This window comes from Erythrolamprus reginae, chromosome 9 (genome assembly GCF_031021105.1).
Source record: "Erythrolamprus reginae isolate rEryReg1 chromosome 9, rEryReg1.hap1, whole genome shotgun sequence".
Taxonomy (NCBI): domain Eukaryota; kingdom Metazoa; phylum Chordata; class Lepidosauria; order Squamata; family Dipsadidae; genus Erythrolamprus; species Erythrolamprus reginae.
Window position 1 is genome coordinate 57,072,166 of NC_091958.1, and position 26,162 is coordinate 57,098,327.

At 47.8% G+C, this 26,162-nt stretch overlaps 2 protein-coding genes across 5 annotated transcripts; one reads left to right on the forward strand and one right to left on the reverse strand.

Moving 5' to 3' along the window:
- The first annotated feature begins 806 nt into the window (after positions 1–806).
- Positions 807–7,691, forward strand: SMCR8 (SMCR8-C9orf72 complex subunit). Its single transcript, XM_070761463.1, has 2 exons — positions 807–3,235; positions 5,085–7,691. The coding sequence occupies exons 1-2, from the start codon at positions 891–893 to the stop codon at positions 5,536–5,538; spliced, it is 2,799 nt and encodes a 932-aa protein (XP_070617564.1). The 5' UTR covers positions 807–890; the 3' UTR covers positions 5,539–7,691.
- SHMT1 (serine hydroxymethyltransferase 1) lies at positions 7,536–25,140 on the reverse strand. Of its 4 annotated transcripts, none has more exons than XM_070761467.1 (12): positions 25,003–25,140; positions 20,197–20,317; positions 18,109–18,254; positions 16,525–16,640; positions 16,236–16,396; positions 14,600–14,681; positions 13,932–14,144; positions 13,701–13,817; positions 13,347–13,469; positions 12,103–12,219; positions 9,943–10,053; positions 7,536–9,042 (listed from the first exon to the last, which is right to left on the reverse strand). In XM_070761467.1, exons 2-12 carry the CDS (start codon positions 20,293–20,295, stop codon positions 8,870–8,872), a joined length of 1,458 nt encoding a protein of 485 aa, XP_070617568.1. In that variant the 5' UTR covers positions 20,296–20,317; positions 25,003–25,140; the 3' UTR covers positions 7,536–8,869. The 4 variants fall into 4 exon arrangements, with proteins under 4 accessions (XP_070617568.1, XP_070617569.1, XP_070617567.1 ...); XM_070761468.1 differs by having other exon boundaries at positions 20,197–20,465; positions 25,003–25,087; XM_070761466.1 differs by having other exon boundaries at positions 13,701–14,144; positions 20,197–20,465; positions 25,003–25,087.
- Positions 25,141–26,162: the final 1,022 nt, after the last annotated feature.

Consider the following 26,162-nt stretch of genomic DNA (forward strand, 5'->3'; position numbering starts at 1 on the left):
CTATCTGTCCAGGCACACCCCCCCCAACCAGGGCCAAGTGGATTTCAGGCCTTTGTAGCTGCCAACCTGTTTGCTCTCTAAATCTCCCCCTGCCCACTTTTTACCCCCCCCCCCCCGTCACAAAATTAGGGTGGAAGAAGCCCCTGGTGCCCCCTCCTCTGCGCCCCCTGCACTGGCTCCTCCCCCGCCTGTCCAGGTCCTCCCCCTCCCCGGGGGGCTCCTTTCTTCCTACTTGACCTGCGCCCCCTCCCAGAACTCCCCTCTTCCCTTCCCGCTTCAGCTCCCAGCCGTATTTCGCGCCCAGCACCGTCGTAGGCAAGCCTCGGCCAAGCGGATTGGCGGAGAGGCGAAGGGGGCGGGGTTTCGCTCGTTTTACGGCTCCGTCGTGAAGGGGCCGATTGCGCAACTTCGCGAGGGGGGGGGAGGAAGTTCCCCTTGCGAAAGAGGAAGCAGCCGCTCGCTGACAGTAAATAAAGCCTTGGAAATTGGAACCCACCTCTCAGGGCGGTTGTTCTGGGGAGAGCAGGAGGGAGCAGTTACATTTAAAAAACATCTGGATAAGGAGTTGGGCGTCTTATAATAAATGAAATTAACCATCCTCATGGTAATAATCCTATGAAAGTCAGGACTACGACACCCAGCGTGCCCTTCGGCCGGGCCGCTTCTCGGCCCCGCCCCTGCTATTCCACAAATCTTTCCCGTGAGTGTCAATCAATCCAGTCGGCCTATCAATCGCGGCACCGACTGCTTCCGGGGCCAAGGTTCCCCAGGAGCCCACGGGTCATGTGACTCCAAGATGGCCGCCCGGCGGCGGCTGGGAGGCTGAGGCAGGAGGGCGGCAGCGGTTCCGGGGAAGCAGGCCGTGATCCCCCCCTTGTTTCCCGGCCAGGATGATCGGGGCGCCCGACGTGATGGCCTTCGCCAAGGAGGAGGCGGCGGCCGAGGAAGCGGCGGCGGCGGCGGCGCGCGAGCCGGGCCTGCCCGAGGAGTACTCGGTGCCGCTCTTGCCCGCGCCAGGCCGCGGCGCCCACCCGTGGTCCCGGCGGGGCGGCCTGGGGGGCGTCTCGGGGGGCTCCCCGCCGCCTTTTCCGCGCGACTTCCTGCTGGTGGCCGAGTTCTCGGAGCAGGTGGGCCCGCAGCCGCTGCTGACGGTGCCGGCCGGGGAGACTCCCGGCGGCTTCGACCTCAACTACTTCGCGCTGCGCATCATGTCGGTCGACTACCAGGCCTGCGCGGCGGGGGCGGCCCCGGGAGGCCCCTACCCGCGCCTGCGCTTCTCCAGGGACTCCCAGGTGGTGCTGGGCGACTCCAAGGCCGGGGCCTTCGCCTACGTGCACCACCTGACGCTCTACGACCTGGAGGCGCGCGGCTTCGTGCGGCCCTTCTGCCTGGCCTACGTGTCAGCCGACGAGCGCAAGGTCATGCGCCTCTTCCCGGAGCTTTCGGCCCAGTTCTCGGGCGCTTCTGAGGGCCTGAAAGATGGCAACCGCAGGGCCTTCGCCCGGGAGCTGGAGAAGAAGCTGCACGACCTGGACTATACCCGGGCCGTGCTGCACCGCGAGACCGAGCTGCAGAAGCACAGCCTGGCCAAAGGCTGCTACTCCAGCCGGGCCATCGAGAAGGCCAACGAGCTGGCCAACGTGGAGAAGGCCATCATCGAGCACCGTGACCTGCTCCGGCAGATCCGATCCTATCCGCCTGGACGGCGGAAGCATGCCAGCGGGCCTCCTTGCGAACCGACCGGAGGGGACGCCCAGCCAGAATCACCGGTAGACGATACTTTGCCACCGCCCTGTACCCAGGGCTCCACCTACACCCCGAAGCTCATCCCAGCCAAATCCAGCAAGTGCTTCGACAAGAAGCTGAAAACCCTCCAGGAACTCTGCGAGGAGCAGTCCTTCAACCAGACCCTCGATCGGTTGCACCGGATTGAGAAGATGTTCCGGGGCGACGTCTGCTACCTCCTGATCAACCGCATCAGCAGAGCCCTCCTGAAGCAGCAGGCGTTTGCCAGCTTCCTTTTTGAAGACGTGTCTCTTCTGGAGGAGGAGCAGCAGCAGCAGGAAAAGCCCTTTGAAGTCGTTCCGGGGCAGAACCTGGACCCTCCCAACATAGCTGGTTTGGAAACCTGCCCACGCCCTGAGATACTCATCGATTTTGCCTCTTACAAATCCAGTGTGGAATCTGTGCCGATTAAGATGGATCCAGAGGTTCAGGACTGCCGAGACCCCGAGGCCTCCCACCCTGTCCCTTATGACAACGTCGAACTTCTAGACGTTGACTTGAAAGGCAGCGTCAGCAGCGGCGAAAGCATTGAAGTTTTGGGGACGGATAAATCAGCCACCACTTCTGTCCACTCTGAAAGTCAATCTGGCTTGCTGCAAGCGCCCCCCAGCCCCCCCGTGGCAAGGGACAAAGTCACCAGCAACAGGACCATAAGTGGGGACAGCATCGAAGTCCTGAGTACTTGCCCCTCGGAGGCCCTGATCCCCGACGACTTTAAAGCGAGCTACCCAAGTGCCATTAGCGAAGATCCTTACGGTGGCGAAGAAGAGGAAGGTTTCCTGTTCAACCGTGACTTAAATCTGGACAGCACCGAGGAGGAGGTGGAAGGCATCCCTGCGCCCGAAGCCCCTCCGGGAGACGCTTCTTGCTGCATTGGCAAAGAAAGCCCCAACTTCCTTGAGGGTCAAGTCAATGTGCCTCCCGGACACGGTGACGATGACGGCGTGGTCAGCATCCCCCCGCAGCCATTCAGACCAGGCGATGCAGGGTTCCAGGTGAACTTCACAGACTGCTCCCACGACGGGGTCCTGGGGGGCCTCCTTGCCTATGAACTGGATCCCCATTACCTCTGCGATGGCCGAGACACCAGTAAAATGAGCCTGGACAAATGCTCAGATTCCGTGAGTTACATGAGCAGTGCAGCGTCCACCAACTCCGACCGGACCCCGTCCCCCGCTGCTCTCGCAGGAGAAAAGTCCAAGAAGGCCGGGCAGAGCGCCTTGCGCTTCATCCGACAGTACCCCTTCGCCCACCCTGCTATCTACTCCCTGCTGAGCGGGAGGACCCTGGTGGTGTTGGGAGAAGAGAAGGCCGCCGTGGAGAAGCTTATCACCGCCCTCTCCATCTTCGTCCCCAATTCTGGCGCCTACGCCAAGCCCGTGAAGCACTGGGCCACCTCGCCTTTGCAGATCACGGACTTCCAGAAGTGGAAGCTGGTGGGGCTCCAGAGGTAACGTTTCAGGGCCCTTGGACCAACTTCACCCCGGGGGGGGAGTGTCACTGGTGGAAATGCCCTGTCCTGGCACGTTTCCTCGCCATATCGTGTCATGGCAGGGTTTCCAGCAAACCTGGAAAACGGGGAAATCAGCGGTTTGGGAATTATCAGGGAATTTGTGAAAAAAACCGCAGAATAAATCAGGGTAAAAAACCAAACTGTATTAAAATGTTTAAAAGTCCGGGAGAAATCATGTTAAAAAACCCCACAGATTGCGCTGCCTGGCAGAGTCAAGCAAAAATGAGCATAACTGGCAACAACCAATATTTCTCCACGGCTTAGCCGTTTGGTATGACATCATCTACGACTGCACCTTAACTAGATCGCAAGTTACAGGGAAATGTCAGGGATATATCAGGGAATTTCAAAATGCCTTTCCCTCCCTGGACAGCCTGCATGAACTGTCTGCTCCTCTGACCCAGCCTCCAATCTCTGACCTTGCCATGTTGAGTGACAAGATCTGAAATGGATCTCTGCTGGTATTGGCTGGCTGATTGCACTGGGCAGTGAGGTGTAGAAGTAGAAGAGTGTTGTGTACTGGCATGTTTATCCTCCTTATATGTAAATATCCTGTTCAGATATTGTTTGAGGGATGTTCTTTACCCAGAACGTAAGGAAGGTGAATTGAAAGAAAGATGAGCCTGGCGAAATAAGAAATAAGCCTAGACTGGAGCAAAATGGCTAACCTGTTGGTTTCTTTATTTGACTTCTGTAGGTGCCCATCACAGCCAATGACTGGCAGGTGTGCCTAGCAGAACGGGGCAGTGCTCAGCTCCTCGTTTCCTGCCAACCAGTTGATCAGCTGACTGAAAAGAAAAAGTTGCTGATTTCCTGTGTTTGGGCCAGCAGTAAACTTGAGCCGCAGCCTGAGGAGAGAAAGAGGAACTTGCAATTTTGCTAAAAAATCTCCAGTAACTTCCTTAAGTAACTGGTGGGCATAGCCAGGCAAAGATTCCAACAGCCACAATCATAACTTCGTTTGTTGTATTCAATTGGTTCGTCCGCTACCATTAAGTAAGCAAAACGAGGCAATTGTGCAGATGTGGTCTCCGTTTCCTTCATTCTGTTGTAACAAATGTTGGGATTTGGGGAAGGGGTTCAGGTCAACATAGATAAGGGAATTCTCTGTCAAAAGGCATTAAGGTATCCTATTCTTTAACTAAGATAAGTGCATTATAGAAGGGTAAACATGCTTATAAATCCCTTTTCAGTAGTGGGCATTGAGAGAGGTTAATATTCTCCTCCTCACTTCACTCTGTCTCAAGATCACCTTTTGCCTTCCAACCTTCCCATTTATTTATTTTATTTTTTACTGAAAGAGTGGTAGATGCTTGGAACAAACTTCCAGCAGACGTGGTTGGTCAATCCACAGGAAGTGAATTGAAACATGCCTGGGGTAAACATAGATCCACCCTAAGATAAAATACAGGAAATAGTAGAAGGGCAGACTAGATCAGTGTTTCCCAACCTTGGCAACTTGAAGATATCAGGAATTCTGGGAATTGAAGTCCAAATATCTTTTTTTAAAATTAATATTTTTATTGATTTTTATAATATAAAACACACCCACAACATATGACATATAACATGTGCTCAGTGATTGTGCCCACCACCAGACAATCAATCATACCCAAGTCCAAATATCTTCAGGTTGCCAATGTTGGGAAACACTGGACTAGATGGACCAATGGACGTCAATCTTCTATGTTTCTGTGTTTATTTATTATTTTGATTTCCAAATCACCCTTTTTCTCCGGAAACTCAACATAAACATTCGCCCCTGCTCCTTCTCCTCTTTCTCTAGGTCGACCTCCCCAGGTGGCCCCAACATGATGCATTCTCTCAGCCGATACAGCCGATACATCAGCGTGCTGGACGCCGACCACAAGACCCTCCGCTGTCCGCAGTACCGAGGGCAGCTGATCCTGCGGCTGGCCGACCACCGCACCCAGATCAAGCGGGGGAGCACCTACCACGCGCACGTCCAGACCCTCCTCGGCCAGCTCTGCTCCAAGGCCTTCCTCTGCGCGTTCTGCCACCACCTGCACCTCCCCATCCGAGAGGGAGAGACGGACGACTCCATCGCCGCCAGGCGGGAGAACTTCTTGAAAGTCCAGCTGGGTCTGGCCAACGAGGACCGCCGAGTGGTCCAGTACCTGGCCGAGCTCCTGAAATTGCAGTACATTCAGGATCCCGTCCGCGGGGTCAGCCCCGTGCTCAGGTTTGATTACCTGCCCAGCTCTTTGTACAAAATTTAGGCTGCGTCCATCACCTGCCCTGCCAAACGTCCCTCCTCACCCCACATTCGTCTGTGGCCATTTACAGGCTTCCACCCTTCCAGGACTATCCCGTGGGAATCCTGAGAGTGATACGAGATTTACAGCGAGACACCGAGCACCACTGCCAGGTTGCGCTGAAAAGACATTGTACAGAGGAGGCGTGAAGGTGGCGGTCAGTCATAGAGTTGAGGAAGCTGGGATACCGAATTTGTGAGCAAGCTCTCTACCTGTCGGGCCTTTTGCAGCTGGGTGGGATACCTCCAGCGCACCTCTTTGTATGGGGGATAATATTCCCAAGTGGTGTGAATTATTATTTGGGCAATTGTCTGCCCCATTTGAAATGAAAGAGGGGCCTTGTTGGTTTTATCCCCCTTTTTCAAGCAGAAGGCAGGAAACTGAATATAACATTTCTGATTCAGAGGCTTTGGGAGTTGAATTGCAGATGGGGTGAAGTCTGGGAGGGGGAAGAGGGCATGATGCAATTCAAAAGGGAAACACTGTTGTGTTGCACTTCTGAGTGAGGGTGCAGCTCTGAAAACTGTTGAGGTGGTCAAGTGTTGGGGATGGGAATACGGGTGACCGTCGGTAACAATCGAACGTGGCTTGGTTTTTGGGCAGAAGAGTGTCTAAGAGTTGCTCAGACTGTGAGCTACATTGTGTAAACCCTCTTGTGTCATTGAAACATTGCATTGTTTCCCATAATCTGACACCTCTGAGTTTTAAACCCCAAATTGTCCGGGTCAAGTTGCAATGATCTGGCCAGCGTAGGCATGGATGCACCCAGGCCCTCCAGAGATAACAACAGTTCCTTTGCTCTAGATAGCGGCTTTAGATCTTGGCTAATAAAGGAAGCGGCTCAGTTTGGTGGCTTGGTGGCTTAGCCACCTTAGTTAGTGGCTAAGAACATTGTAGGTTGAGATTTTTGTTGTTGTTTGTCCTTGAAAATATTCTGGCTTGTGCTGAAAACCGGATTGCACAAGGCCAAGCGTGAGGAAACGTTTTGGAGTGTGCACTTTGTTTACTCATTGGAAGATTTCCAACACATCGATTCCTCGTCCCGCCCAATGAAATGTGTGGGGAGGGTTGTTTGCGTTGCCAGTTTCATTGACGTCATCCAGGCTGGCACAGCAACAAAGAATTGCATTTCGAAGAATTGCAGATTTGGAAATAAAACGTTTAATAAACCCCTAACCCTTGTTGTTCTGCAGTCCCCGAGAGTGGGCTGGAAAGCGTCCCCTGATTCTTTAGGCACCAGAGTGTTTCAGAGGGCTTCTTTGACTTTGGTGCAGCCTTCCTCAACCCTGGCCACTATCAGAGGTGTAGACTGCTGGTGGGGGGATTCTGGGAGTTGAAACCTATCCAAACCTCTGATAGTGGCCAGGGTTGAGGAAGGCTGCTGTAGGTGGGAGTAGCTTGGTAGTTGGATGGCTGTGGCCTTTGAGAGCCATCTGAAGTTGCTGTGACTCTACGTAGACCTTGCTTGAGTTGATCTGGTGCTGGCTGGCCTGCCCTCGTAGTATCTTTAGACATTGCACAGCCCTTCCAGGGGTCCCTGGAGAGGAACCCCCCCCCGAAAACCCCCCTTTCCTCTTATTGCCAATTCCTGCACCCTCTTTGTCACTCCCTGCTAACACCCTCACTTGTCCAAGCAGCGCCCCATCTCTGCATGTTTAGTTTTCTGTTTGGTCCCAGAGCTTTTGCGTGGGCGGCGCTTAGAGGAGACAATAAAACCTGGGACCCTTCAAGAGAAATTCCGGCAGCCTTCACACATTTTTTTGCTGTTAAGTCACATCCTGAGCAAGAACGGGATGAAATAATATTCAACACCAAGTGACTGTGACTTTAAAAAAAAAAGTGTATATTTAAAAAAGGAAATTATTTATTTGGGTGCAAATATTTTTTGAAATACAAATATATATATATATATATATAAATTGTTGTATTTTTTAAAGCTTACATAACTCATGCACTCGTGGTAAAATTCTTAATTTTATTGTGCTTAGTAAAAGCTGTCCTGGCGGTCTGTTTTGGGCTTGTGCGTCTAGTACAGTGAAGGCAACGCGGTGGTGGGCGGGGAGAGAAATTGGTGTCAAATATGTTGGCTTGTCATTAAAAGCACCCCCTTTCCTTGAGTGACACATCTGGTTTTTGGGAACGGGAAGTACAAACCGTGGGACAAGCTCAGGCCTAGGAGAGAAAGTTAAAACCCCTGCATTGTTTAGCCTCCTGCTTCCCTCCCTGGCCAGCCACCAGGTTTCCTAGAAAGGCTGCTTAAGTCACATGGTCCTCCCTATAAAGTGCAGCAATAAATCCTGTAACTTAAGACAAAGCAGTTTGGAGAACAATCCCACCTGCTACGTGTCTCCAAAACAGTGATGGTGAACCTAGGACATGGGGAGCTATATCTGCTAGCACATGCCCTGTTACCCTAGCTCAGCTCCAGCATGCGTGTGCCAGCCAGCTGATTTTTGTTTCACACAGAGGCTCTGGGAGGGTTTTTTTTTGGCAATTTTACACCCCCCCTCCCCCTTGGCTCCAGGGAAGCCTTTGGAGCCTGGAGGGCAAAACACAAGCCTACTAGGCCTACCAGAAGTTGGGAAACAGGTTGTTTCTGCCTGCAGGAAAGGGGGTGGGGGGAAAAGCTGTTTTCGCCCTGCCCAGGCATTGAATTATGGGTGTGGGCATTCACACATGTGCAATAGCATGCACGCACCACTCTTTCGCCACCCGAGGAAAGAAAGGTTCACCCTCACTGCTCTAAAAGATCTCTGGAAGGGATGCTTCTGTTGTATCAATGCCTTTTTAAATTATTTTTGGGGGCAAGAGGTCTGGATAGCACCTTCTGCTTTGAAAGCCTTTTACACAGTTGAATTGTGCTATTTCTTCTTTTCCCCATGAGGTCAAAGGGCGAAAGCACCAGGTGGAATAATTAATCCTCCCTCTCTCCCAGTTAAAAATGATTTTTTTTTTCCTTTCCTAAGGGTGAACCTCATATTTATTGACCTAGATTTCACTCCCCAAGAAAGGAAGACAGTGCTTGGGTGAGGGGCACATACCGGCCTGTCATTCATTGTTCTAGAGAGGGGGGGTGGGTGGGTGCTAAAATTCGCCCCCTTTCCATTTCCTTGCCAGCTCTGGTCCATTTTTTCTTTTTTTTAAAAAAGGGGGAGGAATAGAATTTGGTTAAAAAGCGGATTATAAAAGCAGAGGCCAAGACAAGGGACACCAAAGACAGATATTGGGGGAAGGAGGGTCCCAATGCAAGGGGGCAGCTGGGAGGGGGCTGTCTGCCATTCCAGATGTGGCTCCTTTACAACACAGGTAAGCCAGGAAGCGGGAAGGTGTCGGCGAAGGTCTCCACCTCCTGTTGGAGGGACCTCAGCAGCCCTCGATACTTCTCCTCCGTCACCAACTTCTCCTTGAACTCCTTCAGGGTGGCTTTGGGGTTCATCTCGCTCTGCACCTGCAAGGTGAGCTCTATACCTGAATAGGGGAAGAGAGAGAGACACCTGCCTGAGCTGAAGCACCTCATTGAAGCAAGACTGAGGAATAACAGGGTCAATTTGGAAGGTTGCACAATCCCACTCCGTGGAATGAAATCTCTAAGTTGCAACACACAAGGGGGTTCACCTGGCTGTTATTCCAGGGGAGCCCACCCACCCCAACTTCTCAAAGGAGTCTACGGAGAGGGGCGGCATACAAATCTAATAAATAAAATAAATAAATAAATAAAAGGAGTCTTTTCTAGGTTTAAGAATATCTTTGGAAGAAGCTAGGAGGGAAAGAAGACTCAGAATATTATAAGACAAAGGGAAACTTTATAACTCCTTCCCCCTAGGCCTTTACAATTTATGCATGGTATGTTTGTGTGTATGTTTGGTTTTATAATAAGGCTTTTTAGTTGTTTTAGTATTGGATTGTTACATGCTGTTTTTATCACTGTTGTTAGCCGCCCCGAGTCTACGGAGAGGGGCGGCATACAAATCCAATAAATAATAAAAAATAATAATTGGTTAGAGGAAAGAAAGGATAAAAGAAAAGAAACTATGTAGAAAGATAATTTAAGAAATTAATAAATAAGATTGAAAGAAAAATATGCAAATATGCAAAGCATTACATTCACAAAAATAAGGGATTGGGTGGCATAGAAGTCAAAGAAAGAAAGAAAGAAAAATCTCTGATTGAAATTCTGAACGAGCAGGCAATGTAAACACCACAAATTTATGTGTTATTTATGTTATGCTTTTCGTTTTGTCATTTGTGTACGTGCAGTTGAAGGAATATTTCTAGAGTCTCATCATCATCATCTCAGGATACACATAATCGCCGCTTGGCCTAAGAAAGGGGGAAGGGGAGGGCAAGCAGGTACAAGGTCCACCCTACCTTTGTGGATGAAGTGAGCTACTTTTTTAAAGTCGTCTTCCAGGAATCCTCGGGAGGTGAGAGCCGGGGTCCCCAATCTCAGCCCGCTGGGGCGCAAAGCGCTTTTGTCTCCTAGAAGAAGGGGGGTGGGGGGGGAAACGGATTGAATTGCAGGAAAGAAAAGTGGTGGGTGCGAGGTGAGGATTTAAGCCAGAGCTCTCCAAACTTGGCAATTTTAAGACTTGTGGACTTCAACTCCCAGAATTCTCCAGCCAGTATAGCTGGGTAGAGAATTCTGGGAGTTGAAGTCCACAAGTCTTAAAATTGCCAAGTTTGGGGACCCCTGATTTAAGCAGCCGTGGTCAGTGACGGCTGTTCGGTTTCCAAGGCCTACATTAAACCGACTTTAACGCTAGTGTGGCTGTGTTCCAGCTCTCCTTAGTGTGGAGATGTAAGATCTTGGATTTCCGATTTCAGTCTCCCAGAATCCAGGTTACTGGACCGCAAGGCTTGGGCTTCCGATAAATTCCAATCTCTGGAAAAATCATTTCTTATTGATCAAAATCACTCCTTATTAAAACTCAAAACAGGTACGTGAATGCAACCGCAGGGTTAATAGTGAGCCCCCTTTGATCAGGATTCTGGGAAGCTGCTCAACTCTGTCTTTATCTACATTCCTTAGATCAGTGTTTCCCAACCTTGGCAACTTGAAGATATTTGGACTTCAACTCCCAGAATTTCCCAGCCAGCAAATGCTTCTGGGAGTTGAAGTCCAGATATCTTCAAGTTGCCAAGGTTGGGAAAGACTGCCTTAGATAACCCCCATTCATTGCTCAAAGCAAAGGCATTAGCTCACCGAAAACTTTTGCTAACACCGCAATAAAGCACAGATTGTCTCTCATGAATTTTATAACTTCTTTTCAAGCACAACTCAGTTTCTTAGTCTCTTCCAAGGAGCGAAAGTTGAGGATCCACACCCCCGTTTCCCACAACCCCATTCCTTTATATTGCACGGAAGTGACATTACACCCCCAAGAGCTAAGGCTGTGAATTAATACCTTTTACTCTGGAATTCCTCTCGCCTTCTGGCCATTCCTCTATAGCCAGGATCTATCCAATTGTTTTCCACTAACATGTCTTCCTCACTGTCTGACTAGGACCAATCTCCCAATGTCATACCAGTCCCCTCGGGGTCTTCCCAGTCACTTTCTGTCTTACTCTATTTGGACCGGGAGTCACTGCTCACAGTCACTCATGCCCTCATCACCTCGAGGCTCGACTACTGCAATGCTCTCTACATGGGGCTACCTTTGAAAAGTGTTCAGAAACTTCAGATCGTGCAGAATGCAGCTGCGAGAGCAGTCATGGGCTTTCCCAAATATGCCCATGTTACACCAACACTCCGCAGTCTGCATTGGTTGCCGATCAGTTTCCGGTCACAATTCAAAGTGTTGGCTATGACCTATAAAGCCCTTCATGGCACCGGACCAGATTATCTCAGGGACCGCCTTCTGCTGCACAAATCCCAGCGACCAGTTAGGTCCCACAGAGTTGGCCTTCTCCGGGTCCCATCAACTAAACAATGTCGCTTGGCGGGACCCAGGGGAAGAGCCTTCTCTGGCGGCCCCGGCCCTTTGGAACCAACTCCCCCCAGAGATTAGAACTGCCCCCATCCCCCTTGCCTTTCGTAAACTTCTTAAAACCCACCTCTGCCGTCAGGCATGGGGGAACTGAGATATTCTTTCCCCCTAGGCCTTTACAATTTACGCATGGTATGTCTAAATGTATGTTTGGTTTTTATAATAAGGTATTTTTTAGTTATTTTAGTATTGGATTGGATTGTTACATGCTGTTTTTATCATTGTTGTTAGCCGCCCCGAGTCTACGGAGAGGGGGGGCATACAAATCCAATAAATAAATAAATAAATACTCTCAGCTTCCTCTGGCAGCCCCCCCTGGTCCAGGATACCCAGAGGGGCCCGGCTCATCCTCTTCAGAATCAGGCACGACCTGAGGTGGTCAAGGAGCACTCACAACCATTAGTAGCCCCTGCATTGTTTTCCCTGCCTAAGAAGGTCCGAGGGGTGAGACCAACCAACTGCCACCGTCCTTGAAGACCCCGATGCTAGCAAAATCCCTGGGGGCTGAAGCGTGTCCCTTCTGGCTGAGCCCCCACCTCACCTGGACAGGTGTTCTTGTTGCAGGCGATGGAGCAGAGCTCCAGGACCCGTTCAGCTCGGCCCCCATCCGTGCCCCGGTTGCGCAGATCGACTAGAATCAGGTGGTTGTCAGAACCCCCTGCAAGGAGAGCCAAGAAAAGACAACAGCTGAAGGGGGCCCTCACCAAGCCCCATCGTCCACGGCTGCCTAACAACACAATCCTGTTAGCCGGTCATTCAGAAATAAACCCCGGGGCAGTTAGGAAGCTGAAAAGGAAAGTGGAGGGAGTGGAGAAAGGGGAAACTCCAGAAGTTTTAGACTCGGCTTTTCCTAGTGGGCCCACATGACATCTCTGAAGAGCCTCGGTGGTGCAGTGGTTAGAGTGCAGGACTGCGGGCTGCTTGCAATTGGGCAGTTTGAATCTCAGTAGGCTCCAGGTTGGCTCGGCCTTCCGTCCTTCTCAGGTGGGAAAAATGAGGAGCCAGATTGTTGGGGGCAAGAGGCTGACCCTCCTAGAGAAATCTTAGATAAGACTCTAAAGCACTGTGAAGCGGTATACACGTCTAACTGCTCTTTCTTTCTTTTTTACTTTCTTTCTTTCCCTCCTTCCTTCCTCCTTTTCTTTCTTTCTTTTTCTTTCCCTCCTTCCTTCCTCCTTTTCTTTCTTTCTTTTTCTTTCCCTCCTTCCTTCCTCCTTTTCTTTCTTTCTTTTTCTTTCCCTCCTTCCTTCCTCCTTTTCTTTCTTTTTCTTTCCCTCCTTCCTTCCTCCTTTTCTTTCTTTCTCTTTCTTTCCCTCCTTCCTTCCTCCTTTTCTTTTTCTTTCCCTCCTTCCTTCCTTCCTCCTTTTCTTTCTTTCTTTCTTTCCTTCCTTTCTTTTTCTGAAGCACCTTGTTAGAGCAGTGATTAGTGTGCAGTACTGCAGGTTACTTCTCCTGATCACCAGCTGCCAGTCAGCCTCTCATCCTTCTGAGGTGGGTCAAATGAGGACCCAGATTGTTAGGGGCAATATATGCTGACTCTCTGTAAACCCCTTAGAGAGGGCTATGAAGCACCGTGAAGCGGTATATAAGTCTAAGTGCTATTGCTACTGCTAATAAATTGGAACTGAGGAACTTCTAGAGTCCGAGTTTTATTTCGTTTGGGGTGAGGTTTTTTTGGAACCCAGAGCCTACGGGAGGGGCGGCATACAAATCTAATAAATAATAATAATAATAATAATAATAATAATATGGTAATAATAATAATAATAATAATAATATTCTTACCAGTGACGATGTGGTATCCCAAGCTGGTCAGCGTGGCAGACAAAGCCTTGCAGTTGGCCACCACCTGTTGCTGATAGGTCTTGAATTCGGGAGTCATGGCTTGTTTCAAAGCCACGGCAATGCCTGTCCCGACCCCCCAAAGACCGGAAGATGGGTTAATTCCCCAAACTGGGCAACTTCTAAGACTTGTGGGCTTCAACTCCCAGAATTGCCAGCCAGCATAGCTGGAGAATTAAACCCGGTTTTTAAAACCATTTCCTTGCCCTGGTGGAGAGGAAGACATAGGGCGATTTCTCTTCTTCCTCCTCCTCCCTCCCGGGATCTGATTGTGTTTTTTCCTCCCGTGGGGCTCACCTGCGATTGCGTGGTTGTGAGGCCCCCCCTGGAGCCCAGGGAAGACGGCTTGATTGATGAGACTCTCCAGGTTGTACAGGACCTCCTTCCCCGTTTTGGGGTCCACGCTGCGGACGCCTGGAGGAGGGAAGAAGGGGGCTCGGAAGATGCGGGAGGCCTCCCCCGTCTCCTCCAGGGGTTTCAGCCCAAGGGAGACGGAGCATCCCGTTACCTGCTGGCTGCCACGCTCACCTTTCCGGTAGAAGATCATGCCAGCTCGGCAGCCCCGCAAGGTTTTGTGGGTGGTGGTGGAGACCACGTCGCAGTGCTGGAAAGGGGAGGGCACCACGCCGGCGGCCACCAAGCCACTGATGTGGGCCATATCGGCCATGAGGTGGGCGTTGTTCTCATCCGCGATCTTCCTCATCCGAGCGTAGTCCAAATTCCGGGAGTAGCAGCTGACCCCTAGGGTGGGAGAGAGGGCGAGGGTCATTCCAAAGGGCTCCAGGGATTCCTTCCTTCCTTCCCTCCCTTATTGAAATGGATGTCCAAGTGCCGCCTCTCTGTTGGTTGAGGCAGGCAGGGTTCTCTTGGGTCCTATTTGTTGGGGGGTCAAGGGAAAGGGAGGGTTTGGCCTTCTCTTTATGCTCAAGATCCCCATGGACAATTGGGGGGCTAGCATGCTTGGCCCAATTCAGCAGGGCTCTTCTTAGGGTCTCATGGATGGAAGGAGCCCACCCTGGAAAATTAAGAGAAGTGTTCTCGCTCCCTTAACTTGATCTTCACAATTCTGGACTCCTGCCATTTTGTTCTCGGGACTTTCCTGAAGTTGCAGCCCTGAGACGCGGGAGGGAAGCCCACTCAGGCCCAAGCAGATGACCTCTGAGTAACCCCGGGGAGTGGAAGGGAAGGAGCCTCACCTGCAATGATCAGTTTGGGATGGAAGAGGCGGGCGCTCTCCTCCAGGCGGTCATAGTCAATGTAGCCCGTTTCGGGGTTGACCTGAAGCCAAAGAAAGAGGTTGAGGGGAGGGGGCTTTCCAAACAAGGGGAGAGGGGCATGAGAAGCCAAGAAAGGTTTGGACTGAAAAACAAAGAGGACTCAGGTTACTGTAAATGTTGAGACAGGTTTTACTGTTGGATGGAAAAACGGAACGAACAAATAATTAAAGAGAATGACTCAGGAGCTTAAATATTGGGGGTAAAAAGAAATAAGAAAAGATCTATTTGAAAGAATAATGTCTAGAAACTGTAAATGTTTTATAAATATTAGCCTTATCAGAATGAACAAGTATGTATAAGTATCACAAGAAATGTAAAACCGATCTGTCACGTAACGTCCACTGTTCTTTTTTAGTGTTATTGTTTTTGTTTGGTTTGTCATACTTTTATACAATCTGAAGTTAGTTGGGGGAAATATCAGAAGCAACGTGAGAAAATATTATTTGATTGAAAGAGGAGTAGATGCTTGGAACAAACTTCCAGCAGATGTGATTGGTCAATCCACAGTAACTGAATCTAAACATGCCTGGGATAAACACATATCCATCCTAAGATAGAATACAGAAAATAGTATAAGGGCAGACTAGATGGATCATGAGGCCTTTTTATGCTGCCAATCTTCTTTGTTTCTGTTTCTATATAAATAAAGATTTATATTTTATTTAAAAGAGAGAGAGAGAGAGATAATTCTTTTCACCAGAAGAGGAGTGAAATCCTGAACCCAGAACAAAAATTCTCTCTCTCTCTCTGGCCAAAGACATATTTTATTGAAGCCTCTGCCCTGCCACATTTAAATGCTTTAGAATGTTTCTTGCTGTGGGAACTTGTGTGTGTCTGTGTGTGTCTGCATGCCATGGACTCTCAAGGTCAGCCTTGGTTCAGCATCTGGCCGGAAGTGGCAGGATACACTGGCAGAAGATATCTGGTTCATGGGGTGAGCTGCAAGGAAATGAACTGTAGATTTTACACTCGTGACTTTAAATTTGGCTTCCTCCACTTGTGCTGACACGGCCCTGTTCATAAATTGGAACTTTGAAGAAGGCCAAGCAGTGTTCCCTCTAATTTTTTTGGGGGGGTGGGCGGAAAAGTATAGTGTCTGAGCGGCAGTCCCTTCGGGACTGGGCAGCACAGAAATAATAAATAAATAAACAAACAAACAAACAAATAAAAAACCCACCCTGTTTTGCCTCAGAGAATTTCAAAATAAAACACTGTACTGTGTGTCTATAACAGTGAGCTCATAATAGGGCAACTATCAATATCAAAATGCCACTTAAATAGTTGAGCTAGTTTCAAACTAGATTTTGATTTTCTTTCTCTCTTCCTTACTCCCATTCTTTTTCTTTCTCTTTTCCTTCCTCTCTTTTTTCTATCTGTTTTTCTCTCTCTCCTTCCCTCTCACTCTTTCCCTCTCGGCTTCTGGGCAGGTTTGGAAAACTCTGAGTTGATGATGATTTTTAAGTGAGCGATTGCTCACTGCTCAGCTTAGAGGGAACTATGAGGCCAAGCCCCTCTCTCTCCCTCCCTCTCTCTCTCAAAGTGGCATGGTGGTCACCTTGTAGGGCATGGACTCAAAGAAGATGGAAGTGGCCGAGATTTTCTTCTTGTCGGTCATGAAGCCGTGGGTGAGATGACCCCCATCCGGCAGGTCCAAGCCCATAATCCTCCCGTGGGGCTCCACCAGGGCGGTGTACACAGCAAAGTTTGCGGGGGACCCTGAAACAAAGCAACAGAGACAATTGCACCCCGTCACATTCAAACTCTGGCCGGTCTGGTGAAAATAGCCCCCATGTGCCCATACGGTCTGCATTCCACAGTCCGTTCCAGAAGAGCTTGCAAAATACCTGAATAGGGCTGGACGTTGACCCCCCACTTCTGTGGGTGTAGCCCGTAGGCCTCCAGGGCTCTCTTCTGGCAAAGTCTTTCTAACTCGTCCACAAATTCTGTCCCACCGTAATATCTAACAAAATATAAATATAAATAAAAATAGATGGAAGCTTTGCCTGGGGAACTCTGGGAGTTGAAGTCCAGATGGCTTACGGTGGGGAAACGCTGGTTTAAATACACCTTTGGAATATGTGCATTTGTGAATATGTGCAAAACCCCACAGCCATAGTGGGGCCGCTGCACAGCCGCTTGCAAACCGCAAACAGGTAGAGTGCTGTACTGCGGCCACTGAAGCTGACTTGTAGATCTGAAGGTCAGCGGTTCAAATCTCATCACCGGCCCAAGGTTGACTCAGCCTTCCATCCTTCCGAGGGGGGTCAATGAGGACCCGGATTGTGGGGGCAATAGGCTGGCTCTGTTTTTAAAAAGTGCTATTGCTAACATGTTGTAAGCCGCCCTGAGTCTAAGGAGAAGGGCGGCATAAAAAATCGAATAAATAAATAAATAAATAAATTTCAGATCCTAGAAGACTGTAGATCTGTGATCATTTTACCCACTAACGTATCCAATTCTAATCACCGCCTTAGGGCCAATAATTCTGAAATAGCAATAGCATTGCAATTGCTAGTGTCTCTCTCTTTTTCTCTCTCATGCAAATCAGCAATAACATTTAGACCTATATCCCTCTTCACAGTGCTTTGCACCCCTCTCTAAGCAGTTTGCAGAGAGTCAGCCTCTTGCCCCCAACAATCTGGGTCCTCATTTGACCCACCTCGGAAGGATGGAAGGCTGAGTCCACCTGGAGCCAGTCAGGATTGAACTGCTGACAGTGGGGCAGAATTTGCCTGCAATACTGCATTCGGCCATTTTGCACAATAAGGGAGGAAGGGAGGAAGGGAGGAGGAGCAATAGACTTATATGCCGCTTCCTAGTGCTTTTCCAGCCCTCTGTAAGCGGTTTACAGAATCAGCCTATTTGCCCCCAACAATCTGGGTCCTCGTTTGACTTCGGAAGAAAACCGTAAGTAAGTAAGTAAGTAAGTAAGTAAGTAAGTAAGTAAGTAAGGAAGGAAGGAAGGAAGGAAGGAAGGAAGGAAGGAAGGAAGGAAGGAAGGAAGGAAGGAAGGAAGGAAGGAAGGAAGGAAGGAAGGAGCAATAGACTCATATGCCGCTTCCTAGAGCTTTTACAGCCCTCTCTGAGCCATTTACAGAATCAGCCTCTTGCCCCCCACAATCTGGGTCCTCGTTTTACTGCCTTCAGAAGGATGGAAGGCTGAGTCAACCTTGAGTCTGGTGAGATTTGAACTCCTGAACTACAGCCAGCAGCCGGCAGAAGCAGCTTGCAGTGCTGCACTCTAACCACTGCGCCACCAAAGCTCTTAGGAAATTAAGTGCCCAGTTTTAAGTCAAGGACTGTATCAATTTCCCCACCCGGAAGGGGGAAAATAGCATCCTAGCTCCTAGCATCCCCTTTACAGGCCTTGGGGGTGCAGGTGGGGGAGGGGGTCTTTGCCTGGTCAAAAGGGTCTTCTTCAACCCCACCTTTGCCCTGGATATCCTTCTGAGTATTTGTTGTTCAGGCAGGAGCCCAAGGCCTCCAGAACGGCTCGGCTGGCAAAGTTTTCGGACGCGATCAACTCCAACCCGAGTCTCTGTCGCCGTTTCTCTTTCTTGATAATATCGTGGACCTGCGGAGGGAGGGCAGAAAAGGGGGCTTGCTGGAAGAGGATGGAGAGGGTTGCCTATCTGGGGGGAGGGGAAGGCAGAGGGCTGGGCGTGCAGCCCCCCCCCCTCCAAAGAAAGGAAGTTCTCCACCACCGGAGGATGTCAAGGATATACCTTGTCATTATGTATTGTTTTTATCACTGTTGTGAGCCGCCCGAGTCTACGGAGAGGGGCGGCATACAAATCTAATTATTATTATTATTAATATTAATAATAATAATAATACCTGTACTATAAAGTCTAGTACAAAGGATATATCGTTCACCTTGAGAGAGTAAGGGGCTTCATACATTTGACTGCCCACGGATGATCATTTTCCTAAACAATTAACAATGTTTATTTATTTATTAGATTTATATGTCGTCCCTCTCCAAAGACTCAGGGTGGCTTACATGTGGAAAAAAAAAAAGTGACAACTGATGGGACAGGTAAGACGATATAATGGCGAGTAGAATCCGAGACTTTATAATATGTAAACAGAGTCTTCGGAGAGGGGCGGCATACAAATCTAATAAATAGAATTGAATGTAGATAAATCCACAGTAACTGAATTTAAACATGCCTGGGATAAACATATATCCATCCTAAGATAAAATACAGAAAATAGTATAAGGGCAGACTAGATGGACCAGGAGGTCTTTTTCTGCCGTCAGACTTCTATGTTTCTATTTTGCTCTTGAGTTAAAATGGTATATACAAGAAACACCCCCCATTTGGTGGTGGGGTGTGAATGCTTGTCTGGTGGTGGGCACCAATCACAGAGCACTTGTTTTTATTGTTATTGTTTTTGTTGTTGTTGTTGTTATTATTATTATTATTATTATTATTATTATTATGTCAATGCAACACAGCAAACGAGATCACTGTGCTGGATTTCGTATTTCATCCCCAGTCGGACGCTTCCCAAGCACCTAGGACTGCGTGATGTAGCGGAGAATTATGTTTGCCGATCCCAGTAAAGCGGCCTTTTGCAATTGACAGATGGAGATTTTTTTCAATTCCGATGGTTTTCAAATGTCCACTGAGATCCTTTGGCCCTGCGCCCAGCGTGCCAAGGACCACTGGGACCACTTTCACTGGCTTATGCCAGTCGTTGCAGCTCGATTTTTAGATCTTCGTATTTCACTAATTTCTCTAGCTGCATTATAATAATAATAATAATAATTATTATTATTATTATTATTATTATTATTTCAATACAACACAGCAAACGAGATCACTATGCTGGATTTCGTATTTCATCACCAGTCGGGCGCTTCCCAAGCATCTAGGACTGAGTGATGTAGCGGCGAATTATGTTTGCCGATCCCAGTAAAGCAGCCTTTTATTATTATTATTTTTATTATTATTATTATTATTTAGATTTGTATGCCGCCCCTCTCCGCAGACTCGGGGCGGCTCACAACAGTGATCAAACAATATACAATAACAAATCTAAAAGTCTAAAATAACAATTTAACATTAAAAGCCTAAAACCCCCATTATTTAAAAAGCATAGACACACATTTTGTCGTGTGTGTTCATATTTTATAAAATAAATAAAAAAATAAAATAAATAAAATAAAAAACATTCCTGCTTCGTCCTTCCCGGATGGCCAAAGGGGACAACGGAGGAGTTACCCACGTGAACTACACCAGCAATGACGTTGCAGCTTTGCTCCAAAAAACGGCAATCCATCGATTGCAACAAAGCTAAACGTGGAACATGTTGTTCCCACTGCTCTTATTCCCGACGCAAGGCTGAAAGGTGGCCAACCTGGAAGAGCTGAGCCAGCTTAAAAGCCTTCGGCTGAACGTCACGCCTCCGGTCAGTGGCCTCTGCCCGCCCTGACCAATACAGCTCCCCTCCCAGTTGAGGTCAGTGGTCATAGAAGCAGAAGGTGAACGTAGAAGCAAGCGACCTACCTCGGGGTCATTGGTGTCCAGGGCTTCCATCACCATCTTGTTGTGAGAGGCCCAGAGGTCCCTGCTGGCCTGGTCTCCGGTGGCGTTTGGGCTGGTCATTGCAGCTGGAAGTACGAGCAGCCTGCAAAAACTGGATTTGGTCAAGGACACCCAGGCCGCCTTTTGAAAAGTATTTTCCAACGTTCTGTCCCCAGCCTCAAAAAAGGATCATCTCTCTGCCTTGTGATTTAAGGTGCATGTGTGGGTGGGTGGAGGCTCTTCAAAGGAAGCTATGAGACGGGAATCAGTGCAAACCAGAGTTATGTCAGCAGTGACACCAGTGGTGTATAAATTTATTTATTTATTTATTTATACATACAAATCTAATAAATTATTATTATTATTATTATTATTATTATTATTAGATTTGTATGCTGCCCCTCTCCGTAGACTCGGGGCGGCTCACAACAATAACAAAGACAATGTAAAAACAAATCTAATAATTTAAAAAACACTAAAAACCCCATTATTAAAAGCAAAGACACACACAAACATTCCATGTTTCAATACCAAATTGAATGAATGAATGAGTCTAAATGTATATGTATATGTGTGTGTATGAGAGAGAGAAAGAGCGATCTACTGCCCATGTTGTGATGTTGTGGCTTGGTTGATTCCCTACATAATATATTATTATTATTATTAATAATAATAATCAATAACAACAACAATAATAATACAACAGGGTTGGAAGGTACCTTGGAGGTCTTCTAGTCCAACCCCCTGCTTAGGCAGGAAACCCTACACTACTTCAGACAGATGGTGATCCAACCTCTGCTTTAAAACTTCCAGTGTTGGAGAATTCACAACTTCTGGAGGCAGGCAGTTCCACTGGTCAACCGTTCTGACTGTCAGGAAATTTTAGTTTCCACCCATTGCTTCTTGTTCTACCCTCAGGTGCTTTGGAGAATAGGTGGACAGTGTCCAGATTCACAAGCAACATGAAGCCTCCAAGGGTGTAGCTTGGTGCTTCCTGCCTTGTCTAAATCTGGAGGTTTTGTAAACCATTAGATTTAGATTAGAAAGGGTCTTTACACCCCGGCCTACTTTTAAGATGGGTGGACTTCAACTCCCAGAATTCCCATGTGCCAGGAACCTAACTCCGCCCATCTTTAAGTTGCTAAGAAAAACTGGTTTAGAGAATTGTGAGAATTCATCCCAGGGTTGGTGCATGGCCCAGTGCTTTGTTGTTGCAAGCCCGCTCTGAGTCCCAATGGGATTGGGTGGCATAGACCTCAAATTAATTAAATTAAATTAATCAATTTTCTCTTTAGCAGGCAGTGTGAATAAAGGACGGGGGTGGAATGAAAGGGGAAGGAACCAACTGAGTCCAGTTCTTGCTGGACAACGAACGGCCCAACTAACAGCTGCAGAAGGAGGGTTCTGGTCATGGCTCCCAAGGGGGTGGGCAGCAGGAGTCCCCAAGGCAGCGGTGACCAACCTTGGCCAATTTAAGACTTGTGGCCTTCAACTTCCAGGATTCTGAGAGTTGACGTCCACAAGTCTTACCCTGACCAAGATTAGAGAGACAGCCCTGTCCTAAGCGATGCCAGGACAAGCCCGGCAGCTTCCCATCAGCTGACCCCCAATCCCTCCCCTCTTTCCGGAGTCTCTGCTTAGACAAAGAGGGGTTGTCTTTGCCCGTTCAAGTTAGGCATTAACTTTCCAAGAGGAGCCAAAGTCCCTTGGAAGCTCCCAGCTCTGCTAAAATCTAGGGTTGAAATTCCGCCTGGCCTCAAGTTAGGAAGATTTGGAGGCCACCAAACTATCAGGTTGCTCACTGGTTGCTTCTGTGTAAGCTCTCGGAGTTTACACCTTCCCTACTCCTTTGTTGCCCAAGGCCTGCCTGGCATCTCAGGAGCGAATATGAACTTGGTGCCCAGCTTGTAATATTGGCAATTCTGAAAACTGACATTATAACCAGCAGCTTTTACAGATTCTTCTCTTTCATAACTCTTATCTCCTTTATTCAGTTATTTCATCACATCGCCTATTGCACTCTCCCCTTGCCAAGCACGTTTTCAAAATCCCTGCTACACTCCTGTCAACTGCTGGTCTGCACACAGTGGAAAGACTTCTCCTCAATGAAGGTCCCGGGAAAATGATGGAACATTGGTCCCCGGGATCAGAGATTTGACCTATTAGATGCAGAGGAATCCTTGAGTCTGTCATCTGCATCTCCGTAAATGCCTGGTTCGGTTCTGCAACCCAACAAGACCGATACAGACTTCAGAGGAGAATCAGAACTGCAGGAGAAACAACGGCTGCCCACCTGCCTTCCATTGAGGACCTGTAGACTTCCCCAAGTCAAAAAGAGGGTGGTGGAAATATTTAATGACCCTTCGCATCCTGGACATAAACTGTTTTAACTCCTACCCTCAAAACATCACTACAGAGCCCTGCACACCAAGACAACTAGACACAAGAAGTTTTTTCCCAAACGCCATCACTCTGCTAAACAAATAATTCTCTCAACACTGTCAGACTTTTTATTAAGTCTGCATTACTATTACTACTGGTTTTTTCTCACCATTCCTATCACCCATCTCCTCTCATTTATGACTGTTGTAAATTGTTGCTTGTATCCTTAAGATTTTTATTAATATCGATTGTTTCTTCATTGCTTGTTTGACCCCTATGACAATCATTAAGTGTTGTCCCTCCTGATGTTTGACAAATGTCTCTTTTTCTTTTATGCACACTGAGAGCATCTGCACCAAGACAAATTCCTTGTGTGTCCAATCACAATTGGCCAATAAAGAATTCTATTCTATTCTAATTCTTCATTCTTTCCTCCCTGCTTATTTGACCCCATGACGATCAAGTGTGGGACCTCATGATTCTTGATAAATGTCTTTTCTTTTATGTACACAGAGCTTACACAACAAGACAAATTCCTTGTGTGTCCAATCACACTTGGCCAATAAAGAAATATACTGCTCAAAAACATAATAATAAAGGGAACCTGTTTTTTTAAATATATTGGGATTGTTTTATGAATTTTTTAATTTAAAATTGTAATTAGATTGGTGGGAATTGGATTTGTTACTATGTACTGTTTTTATTATTGTTGTGAGCCGCCCCGAGTTTGCGGAGAGGGGCGGCATATAAATCCAATAAATCTAATCTAATCTAAATCTAAACCCTCAAAGAACCCATCCCAGATCTGAATGAATGAAATATTCCTATTGAATCCTTTGTTCTGTACAAAGTTGAATGTGCACAACAGCGGGTGAAGTCGATTGTCCATCAGTGTTGCTTCTTCATAAGTGGACAGTTTGATTTCACAGAACTTTGATTGACTTGGAGTTGTATTCTGTTGTTTAATGTTCCCTTTATTTTTTTGAGCAGGATATATTGTATTGTATTGTATTCTTGATGAATGTCTCTTTTCTTTTATGCACACTGAGAGCATCTGCACCAAAGACAAATTCCTTGTATGTCCAATCATATTTGGCCTATAAAGGATTCTATTCTATTCCATTCCACTCTACTCTATTTCTTGATTTCCTGATTGGCTATTTGTAGCCCATGACAGTCAATAATCATTTGTAACTGATTCTGCATGTATGTGGATTTGATTGGATAGTTTCATTAGGGTTTATTATGGGTCTTACTGTTCTTATTACTAATATTTGTCTTTGTTTATTGTATGTACTATTGACTGTTGCAAGCTGCCCTGAGTCCCATTGGGATTGGGTGGCATAGAAGTCAAATTAATTAAATTAAATTAAATTAAGCGTTGTACCTCCTGATTCTTGAGGAATGTATATTTTCTTTTATGGACACTGAGAGCCTCTGCACCAAAGACAAATTTGGGGCTACCCTTGAAAAGTGTTCGGAAACTTCAGATCGTGCAGAATGCAGCCGCGAGAGCCATCGTGGGGCTTCCTAGATTCGCCCACGTTTCTGCAACACTCCGTGGCCTGCATTGGCTGCCGATCGGTTTCCGGTCACAATTCAAAGTGTTGGTAATGACCTTTAAAGCCCTTCATGGCATGGGACCAGAATACATCCAGAACCGCCTTCTACCGCACGAATCCCAGCGGCCGATAAGGTCCCACAGAGTTGGCCTTCTCCGGGTCCCGTCGACTAAACAATGTCGTTTGGCGGGCCCCAGAGGAAGAGCCTTCTCTGTGGTGGCCCCGGCCCTCTGGAATCAACTCCCCCCAGAGATTAGAACGGCCCCCACCTTCCTTGTCTTTTGCAAATTACTCAAGACCCACCTTTATCGCCAGGCATGGGAGAACTGAGACATCCTCCCCCAGGCTTTTATATTTTATGTTTGGTATGTATGTGTTGTATGGTTTTAAATTGCTGGGGTTTTAGATATGTTTTATTTTAATATTAGATTTGTCTCACTGTTATATTGTTTTTGTATTACTGTTGTGAGCCGCCCCGAGTCTTGGGAGAGGGGCGGCACACAAATCTAATAAATAATAATAATAATAATAAAATCCCTTGTGTGTGCAATCAATCCCACTGGGCCAATAATAAAGACTTGTATTCTATTCTAATCACATTCTAAGGAAGGTTTCCCAGGGAGGAGGAAATCAGGCTGATCCCGAGGCAGCGCCCCAGAGCTGGGCGGGGGACCTGGGCGGGGCTCGTGGGCTTTGCAAGGGGCTGCAAACACTGGACAGGGGGCAGAAGCGAGCGGGGCTGACCTGTTGGATTCCCGCCTGTCCCGCAGAGAAGCAGCGGAGGGCAAGCGAGCCTGGCAGGAAAAGGGAAAGCGCCCCCCCCCGCCCAAGCCACCGGACTTACCGAAGTCCTCGCTGCAACGACGGGCGTCCCCGCGGGAAAGAGGCGCCTCCCCGCCAACTCCGGGCTTAAATCCACGAGGGCCCCCAGCGCGCGCTCCGGGGATGGAACGTTCAGCGCCCTCAGGCCCGCGCCGCAGCCAATCAGCGCGCTCGCCCGGCCCTCCCGGGGCAGTCTAGCCAGGCGCGCCGCAGCCAATCGGAAGGAAGCAGCCCGTCTCGCCTCCCGCGCCCTTTTTTTTTTTGTGCAAAGAGAGGCGCGGATTGCGCAACAGTCAGGCAGCTCTCGGGTGGAGAGTGTTTTTTTTAACTCTTTATTTATTTTCATTTATTTTATTTATTGGTCAAACGTGTATAGGATAGTAGTTATTTGTTTAAGCATAAGTTGAAAAAGTAAAAAAAAGTTCATAAAATCATATGTACCAAAATGTCCTACCTGTTAACGACTACTTCACCTTCAACCGCAACAACACACGAGCACGAAATCGATTTAAACTCAATGTCAACCGCTTCAAACTTGACTGCAAAAAATACGACTTCAGCAACAGAGTCACCAACGCCTGGAATGCACTCCCGGATTCTGTGGTTTCTACTCCTAACCCCAAAACCTTTAACCTTAGATTGTCTACAATTGATCTCTCCTCCTTTCTAAGAGGTCTGTAAGGGTTGTGCATAAGCGCACCATTGTGTCCTATTGTCTAGTTTTTATCATTACTTATCTAATGTTTTATATGTACAAATTATCACCCTACAATTGTTTGACAAACAAACAAATAAATAAATAAATAAATAAATAAGGATAAAAGAGGACAGGACAGGGACAAGAATAGAATAGAATAGAATAGAATAGAATTGGCCAAGTGTGATTGGACCCACAAGGAATTTGTCTTTGGTGCAGATGCTCTCAGTGTCCATAAAAGAAAAGAGACATTTGTCAAGAATCAGGGGGCACAACACTGAATGATTGTCATAGGGGTCAAATAAGCAATGAAGAAACAATCAATTAGATTGATTGTTCTCAGCCGTGGGAAAGTTTTGTGGACTTCAACTCCCAGAATATAAACTGCTCGAAATCCGACTGCAGAAAATTCAACTTCAGCAACGGAGGGATCAATGCCTGGAATGCCCTACCTGACTCTTTGGGTTTCTTCCCCAAACCCCCCA

Bases quoted from the DNA above. Each gene is read 5' to 3' on its own strand.
- SHMT1 (XM_070761466.1), bottom strand. From the start codon at position 20,295: ATGACCAGCCCAAACGCCACCGGAGACCAGGCCAGCAGGGACCTCTGG. The intron at 16,397-16,524 runs GTATTTTGCAAG...GCTTTGTTTCAG, and splicing joins CAACGTCCAGCCCTATTCAG to GGTCCCCCGCAAACTTTGCT. The intron at 13,470-13,700 runs GTGAGCCCCACG...GGGTCGGGACAG, and splicing joins TCACAACCACGCAATCGCAG to GCATTGCCGTGGCTTTGAAA.
- SMCR8 (XM_070761463.1), top strand. From the start codon at position 891: ATGATCGGGGCGCCCGACGTGATGGCCTTCGCCAAGGAGGAGGCGGCG. The intron at 3,236-5,084 runs GTAACGTTTCAG...CTCTTTCTCTAG, and splicing joins AAGCTGGTGGGGCTCCAGAG to GTCGACCTCCCCAGGTGGCC.